General features: G+C 44.0%; 1 protein-coding gene across 4 annotated transcripts in view; it reads left to right on the plus strand.

Annotated features, from left to right (window-relative positions):
- LOC124038243 (potassium voltage-gated channel subfamily KQT member 5-like) overlaps nucleotides 1-15,918 on the plus strand; it is a 139,013-nt gene extending 123,095 nt beyond the window's left edge. For 2 of the 4 annotated variants that reach the window (XM_046353857.1, XM_046353858.1), the window contains exons 9-16: nucleotides 975-1,001; nucleotides 4,977-5,212; nucleotides 7,654-7,762; nucleotides 11,250-11,381; nucleotides 11,653-11,787; nucleotides 12,306-12,425; nucleotides 14,276-14,402; nucleotides 15,285-15,918. In XM_046353857.1, the coding sequence (XP_046209813.1) occupies nucleotides 975-1,001; nucleotides 4,977-5,212; nucleotides 7,654-7,762; nucleotides 11,250-11,381; nucleotides 11,653-11,787; nucleotides 12,306-12,425; nucleotides 14,276-14,402; nucleotides 15,285-15,911 (1,513 nt within the window). In that variant the 3' untranslated portion in view covers nucleotides 15,912-15,918. The remainder of the gene's footprint in view (nucleotides 1-974; nucleotides 1,002-4,976; nucleotides 5,213-7,653; nucleotides 7,763-11,249; nucleotides 11,382-11,652; nucleotides 11,788-12,305; nucleotides 12,426-14,275; nucleotides 14,403-15,284) is intronic. The other 2 variants (XM_046353859.1, XM_046353860.1) reach the window with 1 other exon arrangement.
- The last annotated feature ends 561 nt before the right edge of the window (nucleotides 15,919-16,479 follow it).

The raw sequence follows: 16,479 nt of genomic DNA on the forward strand, positions 1-16,479 counted from the left end.
TTATTATTGTCATTGGATACAGTACTTTTACAGGCATTTCTTTGAAGGCTCACAGTCATCAAATAGTCCAATATTTCCAGGCGCTCACACACAAAGAACCAAACTTTCACTAATTCATTTAAACATGGAAAGTAAAACCGAGTGTACAAACAAAACATTTTCCAACTTATGTTGTCCAGAAATGACATCCATGGTTTCTCTGAAGGCTTTAGGGTATGTTAAAGGGCACAGGAGAGGAGCCTGGTAATATTGTCTGGATCACCTGCTTTATTGCACTCACTCTCTCTCATGCAAACCTACACCCACATAGGTCTACAAATACACAGAAATACACAAATACACAGAAATACATGCACAGACACACACACACACACACACACACACACACACACACACACACACACACACACACACACACACACAGACACCTTTCTATCTCCTTTCTCTGTTTGCCAGTGCTTTTCCTAGCCCGGTCATGTGGCACATCCATCGCTTGCATGTGCACCTGCTGCAATGTTCTGCAAACTAGCTGACAACATTTATCTTGCACAAGGCTTTGACTGTGGTGGTTTTTGTTCTTCACGCCTGACTGTTTGTGTTCATATTCTGACATCATGTCTCGCATGCGACACACACAGACAGGATGTTAGGAAGCTGGCTGACCTCTGTCTTCATCTCGCAGTCCCGGTGGGAGACCCTGTAGACCAGTCCTGGGCAATTCCAGTCCTTGGGGGCCTGATTGGTGTCACACTTTTCCCCATCCCTAGTAAACACACCTGATTTAAACTTATTGCATTTTTAACTGAAGATGTTGATTATTGGAGTCAGGTGTGTTAGCTGGGGCTGGGGCAAAAATGTGACACCATTCAGGCCCCCGAGGACTGGAGTTGCCCAGGCCTGCTGTAGACTCTGTCATTAACTACTGATGTCTCTTCCCTTGTCTCTCTCTCCTCTTTTCTCACTAACACCTAAAGGAAAGAACAGGGCGAGACAACTAGCAGGTTTGTAGCTCTCACCTCTACACACATCGCGCAATCGTTTATTCAATGACGTCCACTCTAATAAGAAGTCGTATGCTGTTTGTTAAAAGTGTAGATACTGAACTCTTGTTTTCAAATTGTTTTGAAAGTCACTGTATGGCCAGAGCTTCCTATCACCGGGGGGTCCCAGGTCAGAATCAGTCCCTGGTTAGAGGGGGATAATGAAAATCAGCAGTGCTATGGAAGTCGATGTCTTGGTTTGAGAAAAGGCTCTCTAGTGTATCCGTCTCTGTCTCTCAGTGCACCTCTCCAAGCCACCATGAATGCAGTACCGGTCGTTTCTCTCTGTCACTGCCATGTTTGTGTGTTTGAGAGAGTATCTGAGTGTGTTTCTATGCTTACTGTTTTGTGTGTGTGTGTGTGTGTGTGTGTGTGTGTGTGTGTGTGTGTGTGTGTGTGTGTGTGTGTGTGTGTGTGTGTGTGTGTGTGTGTGTGTGTGTGTGTGTGTGTGTGTGTGTGTGTGTGTGTGTGTGTGTGTGTGTGTGTGTGTGTATTTCTACACTGTATGGGTTTGAGTGTGTGTGTTTCTACGATATGTGTGTGTTACAGTATGTGCAAACCGGCGTCTGCACCATGACGCACTTTTTCCATTCCAAGGATATTTATATAACTCATCAAACACTAGTCTCAGTCGGCAGGCCGAGAGACAAGGAGAGGAGGAGGGAGAGACAGAGAGATTTGTGACTTTAATTATGATTTTTGGTTATTGTTTTTACAATACTGTGCTCCTTTGGCAACGGTGGATTTCTCATGTCATGCCAGTGCAGCTTTTAAAAATGTGGATTTTCTGTTGAGAGACATATGCATAGCACAGATGCAGTCACACACACACACACACACACACACACACACACACACACACACACACACACACACACACACACACACACACACACACACACACACACACACACACACACACACACACACACACACACACACACACACACACACACACACACACACACACACACACAACCAAACTGTAATTCTCTGCTAATTCTCCAAGCTATTAGAAGTTATGGGGTTTTGTATGCTTTCATTGGCTTCTCAAAGAACTTCTGTTGTGGTTTAGTCAATAACGCAAGAGCTTTTGAAATCGTAATTATACCCCATCTTTTCATGCACTTAAATTTTTACTATACAATTAGCTGTACAATTACATTTTTCCTACGCATCGCTCACATCAAGGGTTTATAACTTAGATAATGTTATTAGTTCCTTTACAGTAGCAAATTTGTTTGGTAAAACAGACTTATAAACTCAACCAGCTAAACTGTGTGTGTGTGTGTGTGTGTGTGTGTGTGTGTGTGTGTGTGTGTGTGTGTGTGTGTGTGTGTGTGTGTGTGTGTGTGTGTGTGTGTGTGTGTGTGTGTGTGTGTGTGTGTGTGTGTGTGTGTGTGTGTGTGTGTGTACGGAAGGTGTGAGAATATGAGACTGGGGGTGTGTCAGGGGGTGTGTCTGCTTATTCTGCTCTTTTGGAATTTACATTTACATTTAAGTCATTTAGCAGACGCTCTTATCCAGAGCGACTTACAAATTGGAATCTATTCTTCACAACTTATGACTTCTGTCAATCTACACACTTGAAACGAAAAAGGGTTCAAAAAGGGTTCATTGGCTGTCCCTTTTTGGTTCCAGGTAGAACCCTTTTTATTTCCAGGTAGAAATATTTTGGTTTCCATGTAGTACGCTCTGAGGAAAGGCTTCTGAACCCTATCTCAATAGGGTTCTACCTGGAACCAAAACGGGTTCTACCTGGAACCAAAAAGGGTTATTCAAAGGGTTCTCCTATGGGGACAGCCGAAGAACCCTTTTAGGTTCTTGATAGCCCCTTTTTTCCTAAGATTGTAGAGTGTAAGGACATAATCACCACAAATGAACCTTCATATTTTTCATGTAAACTTCTAGGCCTACAGCTAAATGTATGTGAGCCATATAATCCCCAGTTATATTTATTCTTCAGCACTGACAACATGGAATGTGAGATACATAATCGCAAGTTTAAACTTCTGACAGTATTGACCGTACAGATGTCTCTCGTCCCTCCCTTTCCTACTCCATGGTGTGTTAACCCATTCCTCCTCTATTTGTCTTCCTCCCTACCCCCCTAGTAAGGGTCATAGTAATAGGAGGCGCTTCAGAAGGTATTACACACGGAAATTTAGGAGGTACCCACTACCCAGCATCCACTCCTCCCTGGTCACATGATCTCTGGGAATGCCTTCTAACTGCCAAGTGCATGGTGGATGATGAGAGAACCCCCAAACTGCCACCTACCCCCTTCCCGTCAATGCTATTGTATTTGACCTTTGCTTGTCTAATGGGATTGCTGCCTGTTACCTGTTGCCTGTTGATTTTGACCCCCACCTCCCTTGGATCCCCTTATCAGACACAACCCCTAACTAACTGTATCCTGGTCCCCTTGGGTATCGGAAGTAGTTCTGTGTGTAGAAATTTGAACTCTTAATATAGTCCTTAATCTCTGAAATATACAGTCCATCTCGATCTCCATTGGTCTTTTGAGGTCCCTCAGCTTGGCTGCATGGTGCCACTGCATGAATTCATAAACAACCCCCTCTGATCCCTGTCTTCCACACAACCCACACTGCCTTGATGCATCTTCATTGACCTGGGCTTGGGCAAGGTCCCTGTTATCGTTAATAACTTCCTTATCGTTTCTGGAGCTCAGTATTCCCTCCTGAAGTTTCCACAAAAACTTTAGTGCCTGCAGAATCAAGCCTGAGCATTGGGCTTACTGTCACGCCATCTGACTGATGCACAGCATTGCATGCTTGTCCGGTTGCCATTGCAGGGGGGGTTTAGGGTGTGTCACAGGTAGAGGCTCTCTGCACCCCCCACCTGGCCATAAATCTACAGTACGTCTAAGCACAGGCCCATCGGCACAATACAGGTCTAAGTGTCCTAGAGATAGAGATAGTAGCCTACAGTTTTAGTAATAGGAACAGTAATTATTTGCATCAATATGAATTGTAAGGCTTGCAGTGTTCCCTGGTAATGTTATTTGTCTTAGAACAGTGGTCAGTGTCATACTACTGCAACTGCTCTCTAGAACAATAGTCCACAAGAGTTAGAGGTCCTAGAGAGCTACAATGTTTGTCACCATAGGAGACCCTTTTTGGTTCCAGGTAGAACCCTTGTATTAGTGAAGGGTTCCACTTGGATTTGTGACAATGAAGCACATTTTATGGTTCTAGCAACTTATTTTCTAAGAGTGTAGACTTCTGTTTCCACCCAGATGATTCAGCTGCTTTAGTGCTGGGCTGGAGAAAAATCCTGCACATCCTATACAGATGTAGGATCTTCATTTGATCATTCTGTTGCAGGAGAACTCTCCTTCAATGCAGAACATTTTAAATGTGTAGTATATTTGAAGTTTAAAAAGGCTTCTGAAGTTTGTCATTTCCATTTTGAAATGTCAGACATGATTTTCCATTATTTATAATCACACATTTCACATTTCCTGTTTCTGCAGGATTATTTTCCTGCTGTGGCAAATTAGCTCTAATTAAGATTCTATATCTGTAGTTCCTCGGGATTGGGGTTAGGGACCACTCTCTTAGAGAGCAGATGGGGTACTCTAAGTGTGTTGTGGATGAGGTAAGCATGTTTGGTTTTGAGGAAAGGGCAGTTCACTGCACTACACTGTGAGTGTGCTCTGTGGGCACACATTTTTATCTCTCAGGTGGAATGCATAATAACAGGCTCTTGTTCTTTCTTTCTCTCTTTCTTTCTTTCTCTCTCTCTCTCTCTCTCTCTCTCTCTCTCTCTCTCTCTCTCTCTCTCTCTCTCTCTCTCTCTCTCTCTCTCTCTCTCTCTCTCTCTCTCTCTCTCTCTCTCTCTCTTTCTTCCTCTCCCTCTCTTTCTTCCTCTCCCTCTCTCTCTTCCTCTCCCTCTCTCTCTTTCTCTCTCCAGTACAAAGTTGAGCTTTAAGGAGCGGGTACGGATGGCAAGCCCTCGCGGCCAGAGCATGAAGAGCCGCCAGACATCCATCAACAATGACCGACGCTGTTCCCCAGGCAACGATGTGGCGGGCGCTAACACGGGAACCAGCCCTGCTAAGGTGCAGAAGAGCTGGAGCTTCAATGACCGCACACGCTTTAGACCCTCTCTGCGCCTTAAGAGTCAATCACGCACCACGCCCTCCGAGGGTGAGTAGAGAGGATGTGTTGCCTGTGTGTGTGCGTATGCGTGGGTCTATGTGAATGTGTGCGAGTGCGGGTGTTTGTATAAGGTATGTGCTTTTTAAGAAGTCCACAAGGGGAGAGTCTAGGGCTGTTGCGGTGACCGTATTACCTCCACACTGACGGTCACGAGTCACGAAGACAGTAAAATTCCACGTGACCTTTTAGTTACGGTAATTAAGCTTCTCCAAGCTCCAATATGATGGCCATTATTAGCCTACCAAACCTACTAACTGCCTTCTACTCAGCACACTATTGTCCCCCTAATCACTCTGACATCAATGCAAATATAATCGAAAATCTAATCATGAGAGCCCATAAGATCCTCTTGTGCAACATTGCTATAGCTATGAAATTACTAAGTGATGGCCTCTATTAAAAAGAGGAGAATCCCTTCAGCTTTCTATAGGGTGACTATATTTATTTCTCAACTTTCCTAATATTAAGCACATTGCTTCTTATTTACAACAGGTGTATAGCCTACCTGGCTGGCATTAAAATGAACCACAGGAAAACCATCCTCCATTTGCTATTTTAGTGCAGAGATTACATGCAGTAAGCTGCCAGTCCTAAACGCAAAACATCAGTCTCAACGTCAACAGTGAAGAGGCGACTCTGGGATCCTGGCCTTCTAGTCAGAGTTTCTCTGTCCAGTATCTGTTCGTTTGCCCATCTTAAACTTTTCTTTTTATTGGCCAGTCTAAGATATTTCTTGTGGAATTTGTTAGACATTAGGTTTTGTTGTGGAATTGTTAGATATTACCTGTTAGACACTGCTGCACTGTTGGATCTAGAAGCAATTCACTACACTCGCAATAACATCTGCTAACCATGTGTATGTGACCAATAACAATTGGATTTGATTTCAATGTTCATTTGAGGAAAAAGATAAATAAATATGACATTGTTGAGTTTCAGCTTGGAGCGGAAGTCTGTAAGGAAGCTACAATCTATCTGTAATATTCCTACGGCTAGCAGCCCCCCTCGACAACATTCCGCTGAAAAGGCAGAGCGTGAAATTCTTTTTTGTTGTTGTTGAAATATGTAACTTTCATACCTTCACAAGTGCAATACACCAAATGAAAGATAAACGTATTGTTAATCTACCCATCGTGTCCGATTTCAAAAAGGCTTTACAGCGAAAGCACACCATATGCTTATGGTAGGTCAGAGCCTTGTCACAAAAACACACACAGCCTTTTTTCAGTCACAAAAAGCAGAGATACAATTCATCACTAACCTTTGATGATCTTCATCAGATGGCACTCATAGCACTTCATGTTACACAATACATGTATGTTTTGTTCGATAAAGTTCATATTTATATCCAAAAATCTTAGTTTACATTGGCACTTTATGGTCAGTAATGTTGTGCCTCAAAAATTTCCAACAAAGTTTAAGAGAGCCACGTCAATTTACAGAAATACTCATAATAAACTTTAATAAAAGATACAACTATTATGCACAGAATTATGGATATACTTCTCCTTAATGCAACCGCTGTGCCAGATTTCAAAAAAGCTTTACAGAAAAAGCAAATCATGCAATAATCTGAGTACGGCGCTCAGACACAAAAACAAGCCATTAAGATACCCGCCATGTTGTGGAGTCAATAAAAGTGAGAAATAGCGTTAGAAATATTCACTTACCTTTGAAGATCTTCATCAGAATGCACTCCCAGGAATCCCAGTTCCACAATAAATGTTTGTTTTGTTCGATAAAGTCCATAATTTATGTCCAGATATCTACTTTTGTTAGCGCCTTTGGTAAACAAATCCAAACTCATGATGCGCGGGCAAGTCTAGGCGAAAGTTCAGACAAAAAGATCAAAAAGTCATATTACAGTTTGTAGAAACATGTCAAACAAAGTATAGAATCAATCTTTAGGATGTTTTTAACATACATCTTCAATAATGTTCCCACCGGAGAATTCCTTTGTCTTTCAGCTCATGGCACTCTGGCAGGCCTCGGGTTGAATCAGCTCTCATTCGCCCCCACTTCACAGTAGAAGCCTCAAACAACGTTCTAAAGACTGTTGACATCTAGTGGAAGTCTTAAGAAGTGCAATATGACCCCGTAGACACTGTATATTCGATAGGCAATGAGTTGAAAAACTACAAACCTCAGATTTCCCACTTCCTGATTGGATTTTTTCTCATGTTTTTGACTGCCATATGAGATTTGTTATATTCACAGACATCATTCAAACGGTTTTAGAAGCTTCAGAGTGTTTTCTATCCAATACTACTAATCATTTGCATATATTAGCTTCCGGGCCTGAGTAGCAGGAGGTTTACTCTGGGCACGCTTTTCATCTGAATGTGAAAATGCTGCTCCCTATCCCAAACAGGTTTTAAAGCAGATCTACTCCATAAAAAATAAACTTGACACTTCTTTCTGTCTCTCAGTGGACACAGGAATGGGGAATGATGACGCATTCGGCGACAGAGTTTGCCACTGTGATGTCACCGTGGAAGACCTATCAGCTCCATTGAAGGCTGTCATCAGAGCCGTCAGGTGAGTGCTTCAGCCAGGTCACCCGTGATACAAGTCAGTATTCGATGTAGAATACTGATGTAGAAACCGGCCACTAAGGGCAACATTGAGCTGTTACCTTGAAGTATGTTTCTGTTTTAGATGGGCTTAAGCATCTCCCTCTGATTCCAAAGGTTGCATGTTCAAAGTAGTTTTTTTATATTTTTGTTTTCAGTCTATCCCAAACCATAACCCTTACCTTAACCATTTGGAGTTAATGCCTGAACCTAACCTTAACAGTTAATGACTAACCTTATTCTTACACTCCAAAATTTGACGTTTGCGAAACTTGGATGAACGTCTAATTCTGACGTGAGATTGTGAGAGCTGGTAGGAGTGCTTATCTACAGTGAGCTCTAAAAGTATTCGTACAGTGACAAATATTTTGTTGATTTTGCTCTGTACTCCAGCACCTTGGATTTGAAGTGATACGATGACTATGAGATTAAAGTGCAGACTGTCAGCTTTAATTTGAGGGTATATTCATCCATATCGAGTGAACCGCTTAGAAATTACAGCAGTTTTTATACACAGTCCCCCCATTTTAGGGGACCAAAATAATAGGAACAAATTCACTTAAGTGTATTAAAGTTGTCCAAATTTTTATATTTGGTCCCATATTCCTAACACGCAATGATTACATCAAGCTTGTGACTTTACAAACTTGGATGCATTTGCTGTTTGTTTTGGTTGTGTTTCAGATCACTTTGTGCCCAGTAGAAATGAATGGTTGAAACTGTATTGTGTCATTTTGGAGTCACATAGTCCTGAATGATGAGTGATACAGACACACAACTATCATATCCCCAAGACATGTTAACCTCTCACTGTTACCATAAACATTTTTTGGTGGTATGATATTTAAGCCTCTAACTTTCCCACTCATCATTATTCACGATTAATTCAGGACTATCCGTAATCATGGTATCATCCATATTAATGTAGAAGTATTTAGAAGCATTCTATTCTCCCTTAAAATGGGAGGACTGTGTACAAAAAGTGCAGTAATTTCTAAACGATTCACACGATATGGATGAAAATACCCTCAAATTAAAGCTGACAGTCTGTCCTTTAGCCTCATAGTCATTGCATCATTTCAAATCCAACGTGATGGACTACAGAGCTAAAACAACGAAATGTGCCACTGTTCCAATACATTACATTTACATTTAAGTCATTTAGCAGACGCTCTTATCCAGAGCGACTTACAAATTGGTGCATTCTCCTTATGACATCCAGTGGAACAGTCACTTTACAATAGTGCATCTAAATCTTAAAGGGGGGGGATACTTATCCTATCCTAGGTATTCCTTAAAGAGGTGGGGTTTCAGGTGTCTCCGGAAGGTGGTGATTGACTCCGCTGTCCTGGCGTCGTGAGGGAGTTTGTTCCACCATTGGGGGGCCAGAGCAGCGAACAGTTTTGACTGGGCTGAGCGGGAGCTGTACTTCCTCAGTGGTCCTCAGGCCAGAGGTGGATGAACGCAGTGCCCTTGTTTGGGTGTAGGGCCTGATCAGAGCCTGGAGGTACTGAGGTGCCGTTCCACTCACAGCTCCGTAGGCAAGCACCATGGTCTTGTAGCGGATGCGAGCTTCAACTGGAAGCCAGTGGAGAGAACGGAGGAGCGGGGTGACGTGAGAGAACTTGGGAAGGTTGAACACCAGACGGGCTGCGGCGTTCTGGATGAGTTGAAGGGGTTTAATGGCACAGGCAGGGAGCCCAGCCAACAGCGAGTTGCAGTAATCCAGACGGGAGATGACAAGTGCCTGTATTAGGACCTGCGCCGCTTCCTGTGCGAGGCAGGGTCGTACTCTGCGGATGTTGTAGAGCATGAACCTACAGGAACGGGCCACCGCCTTGATGTTGGTTGAGAACGACAGGGTGTTGTCCAGGATCACACCAAGGTTCTTAGCGCTCTGGGAGGAGGACACAATGGAGTTGTCAACCGTGATGGTGAGATCATGGAACGGGCAGTCCTTCCCCGGGAGGAAGAGCAGCTCCTTCTTGCCGAGGTTCAGCTTGAGGTGGTGATCCGTCATCCACACTGATATGTCTGCCAGACATGCAGAGATGCGATTCGCCACCTGGTCATCAGAAGGGGGAAAGGAGAAGATTAGTTGTGTGTCGTCTGCATAGCAATGATAGGAGAGACCATGTGAGGTTATGACAGAGCCAAGTGACTTGGTGTATAGCGATACTTTTGGAGCTCACTGTATATCGCTATATAGATCTCTATATACAGTAGACTTTTGTTTTCTTACGCAATCTTTTGTAAAACATTCTATTTATTTTGTACAGGACATGACTATTTTAAACAGTGTACATAGCAAACGCATCCCCGACCACAATCTTCACTTAAACATAGAGCCTTCCAGGGCTCCTTCACCTCCCTCTCTCCCCTCGGCTTCTAAGGCTTTTAGATACAATGTAGAATGTATGCACACATGACTCTAAGTCGCTTTGGATAAAAGCATCTGCTAAATGGCATATATTATTATTATTATATTACAACAAATCCAGAGCATGGGCCTCCTCTATGTTGTTCTAGCCCAGTGCTTCCAGGGGATTCTGCTAACCCAGTGATGGCTCACGGAGAACAGTTTGGGTGTTTTTTGTTCCATCTGGCCCCTTACTCACTCTGACCCCGACAACATGGCTCTGTTTACTCATGTGGTCACCATACTGGCACTGTCTCTCCCTCTCCTTCACCATCTCCCTCCCTCACTCTCCTTTTTACTACCTCTTCTCTCTCTACCTCCCTCTATTTTTCAGTTTCCCTTTAACTCTCCATCTCCCCCACCTCTCTCTGGCAAAAGTTGTCAAAAGATGTCCTATTTTGATTGTCTGCCAACACCTCAATTCCCACCCACAGGTTGTTGCTCCAGAGGACCCCCTCTCCCCTTGCCCAGCCTACTTGCTCAGCAGGCCCCCTTTGTGGGCAGCGGGAGTGGAGACGTGTCTCTGACTTTCCCAGGGTGTCGGGTTGACACCCTCTCAGTGAGAACTGTTTTCACAGCAGCTCATCTGTCATGATGGTTTCCATTTATACAGTGAGGATAATGAGCAACTGGAGCAGTTCTGGAGCCATTAGGGGGTCAGAATGAACCGACTGTAGAGAGCCACTTACCTGCATCAATATTATTCACTCAGCAGTAGCTGTACTTGTACATTAAGGTAGAGGGATAGTACAATTCGAGTGTGGTTTAGTTACAAAATAGCTCAGTCAGATTTTGTTTACATGACATGTGCTACGGTTTCATAATGTTCTTGTGATAGTATTTGAGAAATGTTTATTTTACCTATACTCCAAAAACAAAAGGTAAAGGCTAAAGTAACTGTCAGCTTCTTGTCAACATACTGGTTTATGCATATTTAAGCTGTTGTTTCCCTCTAGTGGCTGAATAAGAGATGACAGGTAGATCATGGCCCAGTGACATGATTCTGTTTGATTCTCATCACTTTTCCACTCAGGATCATGAAGTTTCATGTTGCAAAGAAGAAGTTTAAGGAGACTCTGCGCCCGTATGATGTGAAAGATGTGATAGAACAGTACTCTGCAGGACACCTGGATATGCTCTGCAGAATCAAGAGTCTACAGACTAGGTGAGATGCACCTACACACACACACACACACACACACACACACACACACACACACACACACACACACACACACACACACACACACACACACACACACACACACACACACACACACACACACACACACACACACACACACACACACACACACACACACACACACACACCTTCATATATATGTTCACTTTCACCACTTAATTCACATGTGGGTCTGTCTGTCTGTGTGTGTGTGTGTGTATATCTGACCCTCCTATGTACCTCTTCCTCCCAGGCTGGACACCATAGTGGGTCCTCCTCAGCAGCAGCTGCTGAGTCCCAGAGTCAAGACCTTTTCCTCCCCCTCCCTGCACTTATATTACAACCAGGCCAGGAGGAAGTCCATGCCAGGGACGAAGTCTGTCCCAGGGTTAGGCAACCCCCCCAACCCCCGCTCGCCTGCCTAAAATAGGCTAACTGTAGACATCTCATGCATCGATGTGTGACATTATGAATATTGTAGTCTCTTGCATGGTGTTATTTTTAACAATGTCTGAGAATAAATAATAATGTTTCAGGAGTTAGGATTGTTGTCTTCGGTTAAATCAGTGATATAACCCTGATTGACTTGATATTGCACTGTGTCTTTCAGCCAAAAGAGTGGAATCTACTATAATTTAGTAGTGGATTGTAGTAGTGGTAGTCTAGTCTGGTTTTAAAGAATGTAATTGTACCTGGTACATATGTGGTGCCTGTAGGTGTCCCTTTTTTGATACACTTCAAGTGTGTGTGTGTGTGTGTGTGTGTGTGTGTGTGTGTGTGTGTGTGTGTGTGTGTGTGTGTGTGTGTGTGTGTGTGTGTGTGTGTGTGTGTGTGTGTGTGTGTGTGTGTGTGTGTGTGTGTGTGTGTGTGTGTGTTGTATCTGACCCCCATGTCTCTCCCACACAGACTGGCCACTGGACTGGGTCCCACACTGGGCAGCAAACCTGGGAACATGTCCTCCCCCTCCCTGCAATTATATTACAGCCAGGCCAGGAGGAAGTCCACCCCAGGGATGAAGTCCCCAGGGTTAGATACCCCCCCTCCCACACCAACCCCTAATAACGTAGACCCGCTAGCCACTACCCCCCAACTCCATCCTGTCCCCAGTTCCTCACACAGAGGACAGTTTGAAAGGAGATGGTGCTATGTCCATGTGTCCATCAGGGAGCACAAAGCCTGTGTTTGTAGATCTACAGAGGCAGGATAGGTTTAAAGGTGAGATGATGATGGCTCAACCTTCAGGCTTCCAAAGGGACTACAAGAGTTTCTAATATATTGCTTACACTATCCGGTCACTTTTAGATCTTTAGATTCAGAGCATCATAGTTCTGTATATATTGACCATTTAGAAGCTATGGACTCCCTGATGACATAAAGGTGTTCGGAAATGCTTCTTAAGAAATGGAAGCATTCAACTAGCAGATGTAACATATCCCCAAATGTGTGGTAGAAGTAAAGCTCCCACATAAAAGTTTACTATAGAATATAAAAGTACTGTAGAATTCTGTAGTAAACTGTAGAATACTGTAGAATACTATACTACACACTGTAGTGTTCCTCGATCATGTGTAGTACTTACTGTGGTATACTGTAGGGGTGGCAGGTAGCCTAGTGGTGAGAGCACAAAATAGGAAAAAGGAGGATGAATACTTTTGCAAGGCACTGTAAGCATTTCCCTGTAACGTCTACACCTGTTGTATTCGGCACATGTCACAGATTCAATTCAATTTGATTAGTAAGGGGGAAAAAGTAAAGTGCGAGTGGGGTGGGGTGGGGGATGAGAAGGGGTGCGGGTGGGCTGTGGGATTATTTAATATACTCTTTGAAGAGGTAGGGTTTCAGATGTTTCAGGGTTTCAGTCCTACCTACCGAGAGGTTATGGAAAATGATCTATTTTAGCATTTCTCCTGTACGTTTCCTGAAGGAGAAAGCCTCCACTTCCATGCCAAAGATAATCAAACAAAAACACGATAGTAAATACTACCGTATACTACAGTCTGCAAAAACACTACAGTAAATACTACAGTATATTACAGTCTGCAAAAACACTACAGTAAATACTACAGTATATTACAGTCCGCAAAAACACTACAGTAAATACTATAGTATATTACAATCCGCAAAACACTACAGTAAATACTACAGTATACTTCAGTCTGCAAAAACTGTACATTAAATACTACAGTAGTAGAATCCGCATAAACACTACATTCATTATATAGTATATACTACAGTTTTATTTTACTACAGTATTCATACTATAGTTAACTGTAAATGCTACAGTATAGTATTCACTGTTGTGTGTTTGTGGACTTTAAACACACTACAGTGAATACTATAGTATTTATCATAGTATTCTATGATATTCTTTCATGTGGGCTGCTATGAATGTGAGGTGTGTCTCAAATATCTTGCATGTTGCTGCGCTTAGGTGACATAGTAAAGATACAGCAGCAGCTGTCAATCTAACAGAATCGATGTTCCTCCTGCAAAGAATTGACTAATGAATAAGGATCTCTCATTGTGGAACGTTTGTGGACACAGGGAATGGCTGTAGTTACTAGTTGGTGCAGATTGTTGTTTTTAACATGAACTGTAGTTTGCACTGTAGCTAATTGAAGCTGTAGTTTAGAAACCCTGTATGATTGTGTGTTTGACTGTAGCCTGTGGTTTGTTGTGTGCACTGTGACTCTGTAGTGTGGGTTGTTGAATCTAATCATGGTGTGTCTGTTCTAACTAACTCTAACACTGACATATTTCCATTAGAGTTAGGTCTGTTGCCCGCTGTGAAGTGCCCTTGGAAGAGGCTGGGGTGACGGTCAATGTGCCCATTTGTCCACTTTTTGTGATTAATACAACAAGTGTGTGTATCGCAGGGTGGATCAGATACTGGGTAAGGGCCAAATCCCCATCGACAAGAAGATCAGGGACAAGCTGCACCCTGACAGGGATACTCTGGAGGACATGAGCATGCTGGGACGTGTGTGTAAGGTGGAAAGACAGGTGACCAATTAAAGCCAATTACATTAGTTTGTGTGTACTCGTAGAGAAGTGTCACTTGCACACACTGTAAAAAGAATCTAGTTGATTCAACTAATAATTAATTTAGTGACTGAAACATAGCCTTTTTTAGTTTACTAAACATTTCGGTCGAAGTGTTACCTGAACTTAACATTTTTATCTGGCCCAAACTTAGTTCCAACTTGAGAAAAATGAGGCTAGGGAGGACAGTGCTTTTAACACACAATGTTTTCAACTTCAGCTGGGATTTGAACTCACAACCTCTTGGTTCAAGTCTTTCTGATCGTCCTGTTACACCACCATACGTGTCAGATATCAGTTAATCTGACTATTCTCTCATCATTGATTTGATTTACTTATTTAATGATTTTCTGTTTGAATGTTACTCCTTAATCACTATAATAAATACAATTGTTTTTCTTGTGAACTTTTACCAGTGCAAAGTGTAGGAAATACAGGTGAAATCAGTCATTGACACAGACATGGTGCTGTAGCAGGAAGATAGGAGTTTCATGAACCAAGAGGTTGAAGAACCTGTTGAATAATAGTTACTGTATAAAATAACATGCACAATCTAATCATGTACAGTATGTCAGTATGTGTCATATACGTAAGTTGAAAAACATTGTATGATAAAAGCACTATTTGAATGTGTGGGTGTTGCTAACCCAATGTTTGACTAGTTTTATGAAGTTGGAGCTAACTAAGCATTTTAAATTCAGGTAACAATTTTACCAAAATGTTGAGTAAACTAAAAAAGGTTTTACTATATAATAATTATTTGAATCAACTAGATTTTTTAGAAAGTGCAATGAACCCTTGCTGCTTTTAACGGTCATGTCTCTTGCTCTTCCCTCCGCCCAGGTGACGTCCATAGAGTCAAAGCTGGACTCTCTGCTGGATGTGTACAGGCAGGTGTTACAAAATGGTTCGTCTGCCCTCACCCTCTCCTCCCTGCCCCTGTTCGAGCTGGAGCACCAGACCTCCGACTACCGAAGCTCCATCCTCAGCAAGGACCTGTCCTCTGGCTCCCCCCAGGGAGAGGAGGGCAGAGGGGGGCATGAAAGTGGTGGGGGGATGTCCCGGTCAACAACAGGCCATCTCTCCAGGGGCCTCCAGCTCATCCTGGCCCCCAGCGAGCTCACCCTCAACACCTGCCCCCCGTCCTACCCTGCCTCCACTGCATCCCTCACGCCCTCGCCTCTCCTGCCGCCTGACAGCCCCTACCCGCTCCTCACCACACCCAGTAGTTTCCCTAGGCGAGCGCACTTCCCTGACCTCCCGCCCCCTCCACCATCCGCTGGTGCTGCCACCCTTCAGCTGCCCCCATGGGCCCCCAGCAAAGACGCCCCCTCAGCCCCACCCAAGATGCTACACGAGGGGGTAGGCTGGAGCAGAGCTCAGGCCTCTCTATGGTGGTGGACTCCGTGGTGGACCATGGAGAGGAGGGGGACAGAGAGGGTGGACATAGCTGGGGCACGGTGCAGCTGAGGGGGAAGCCCCATTTGAGTGAAGAGGGCCCCTGGAGGAGGCACATGAGCCTGGAGGTGGACCCCATGCTGCTGCTTTCCTCTGGATGTGATGGCAAGCCCTCGGAGCAGGAACAGGGGCTGGGGAAGTCCCTGTCGGCACATAACCTCACCCAGCCATCTGCAGACAACCTTCCTAACCTGTCCTCCCCCCTTGGCAACAGTAGAAGTTCTAGTGACGACTGCCATGGTGACCCCGAAGCTAGCAACTGGGGCGAGACAGACCTTTTCATCACCGGCCGTGACCTGGAACCGCAGGACGACCAGTTTGATTTCCTGTCCCAGGGGAGTGACTTCCTGTCCCATCCCACAGCGGACGGTACTGGCTGCTTGGACGTTCTGCGGACTGAAGATGGGGGGTCCTTAAGCAGTCTGACTGGTCCCCGCACCCACACAACGGGCAGTGCAGAGTCCCTCAACCAGCCTACCCACGTACGACTAAAATAACTCTTCCATAGGAGTGAATAAGATAAACCCTCCCCCCAACACATACATTACCAATATTACCACTGGACAAACAACAAATATAA

Source organism: Oncorhynchus gorbuscha, linkage group LG06 (assembly GCF_021184085.1).
Source record: "Oncorhynchus gorbuscha isolate QuinsamMale2020 ecotype Even-year linkage group LG06, OgorEven_v1.0, whole genome shotgun sequence".
Classification (NCBI taxonomy): Eukaryota; Metazoa; Chordata; class Actinopteri; order Salmoniformes; family Salmonidae; genus Oncorhynchus; species Oncorhynchus gorbuscha.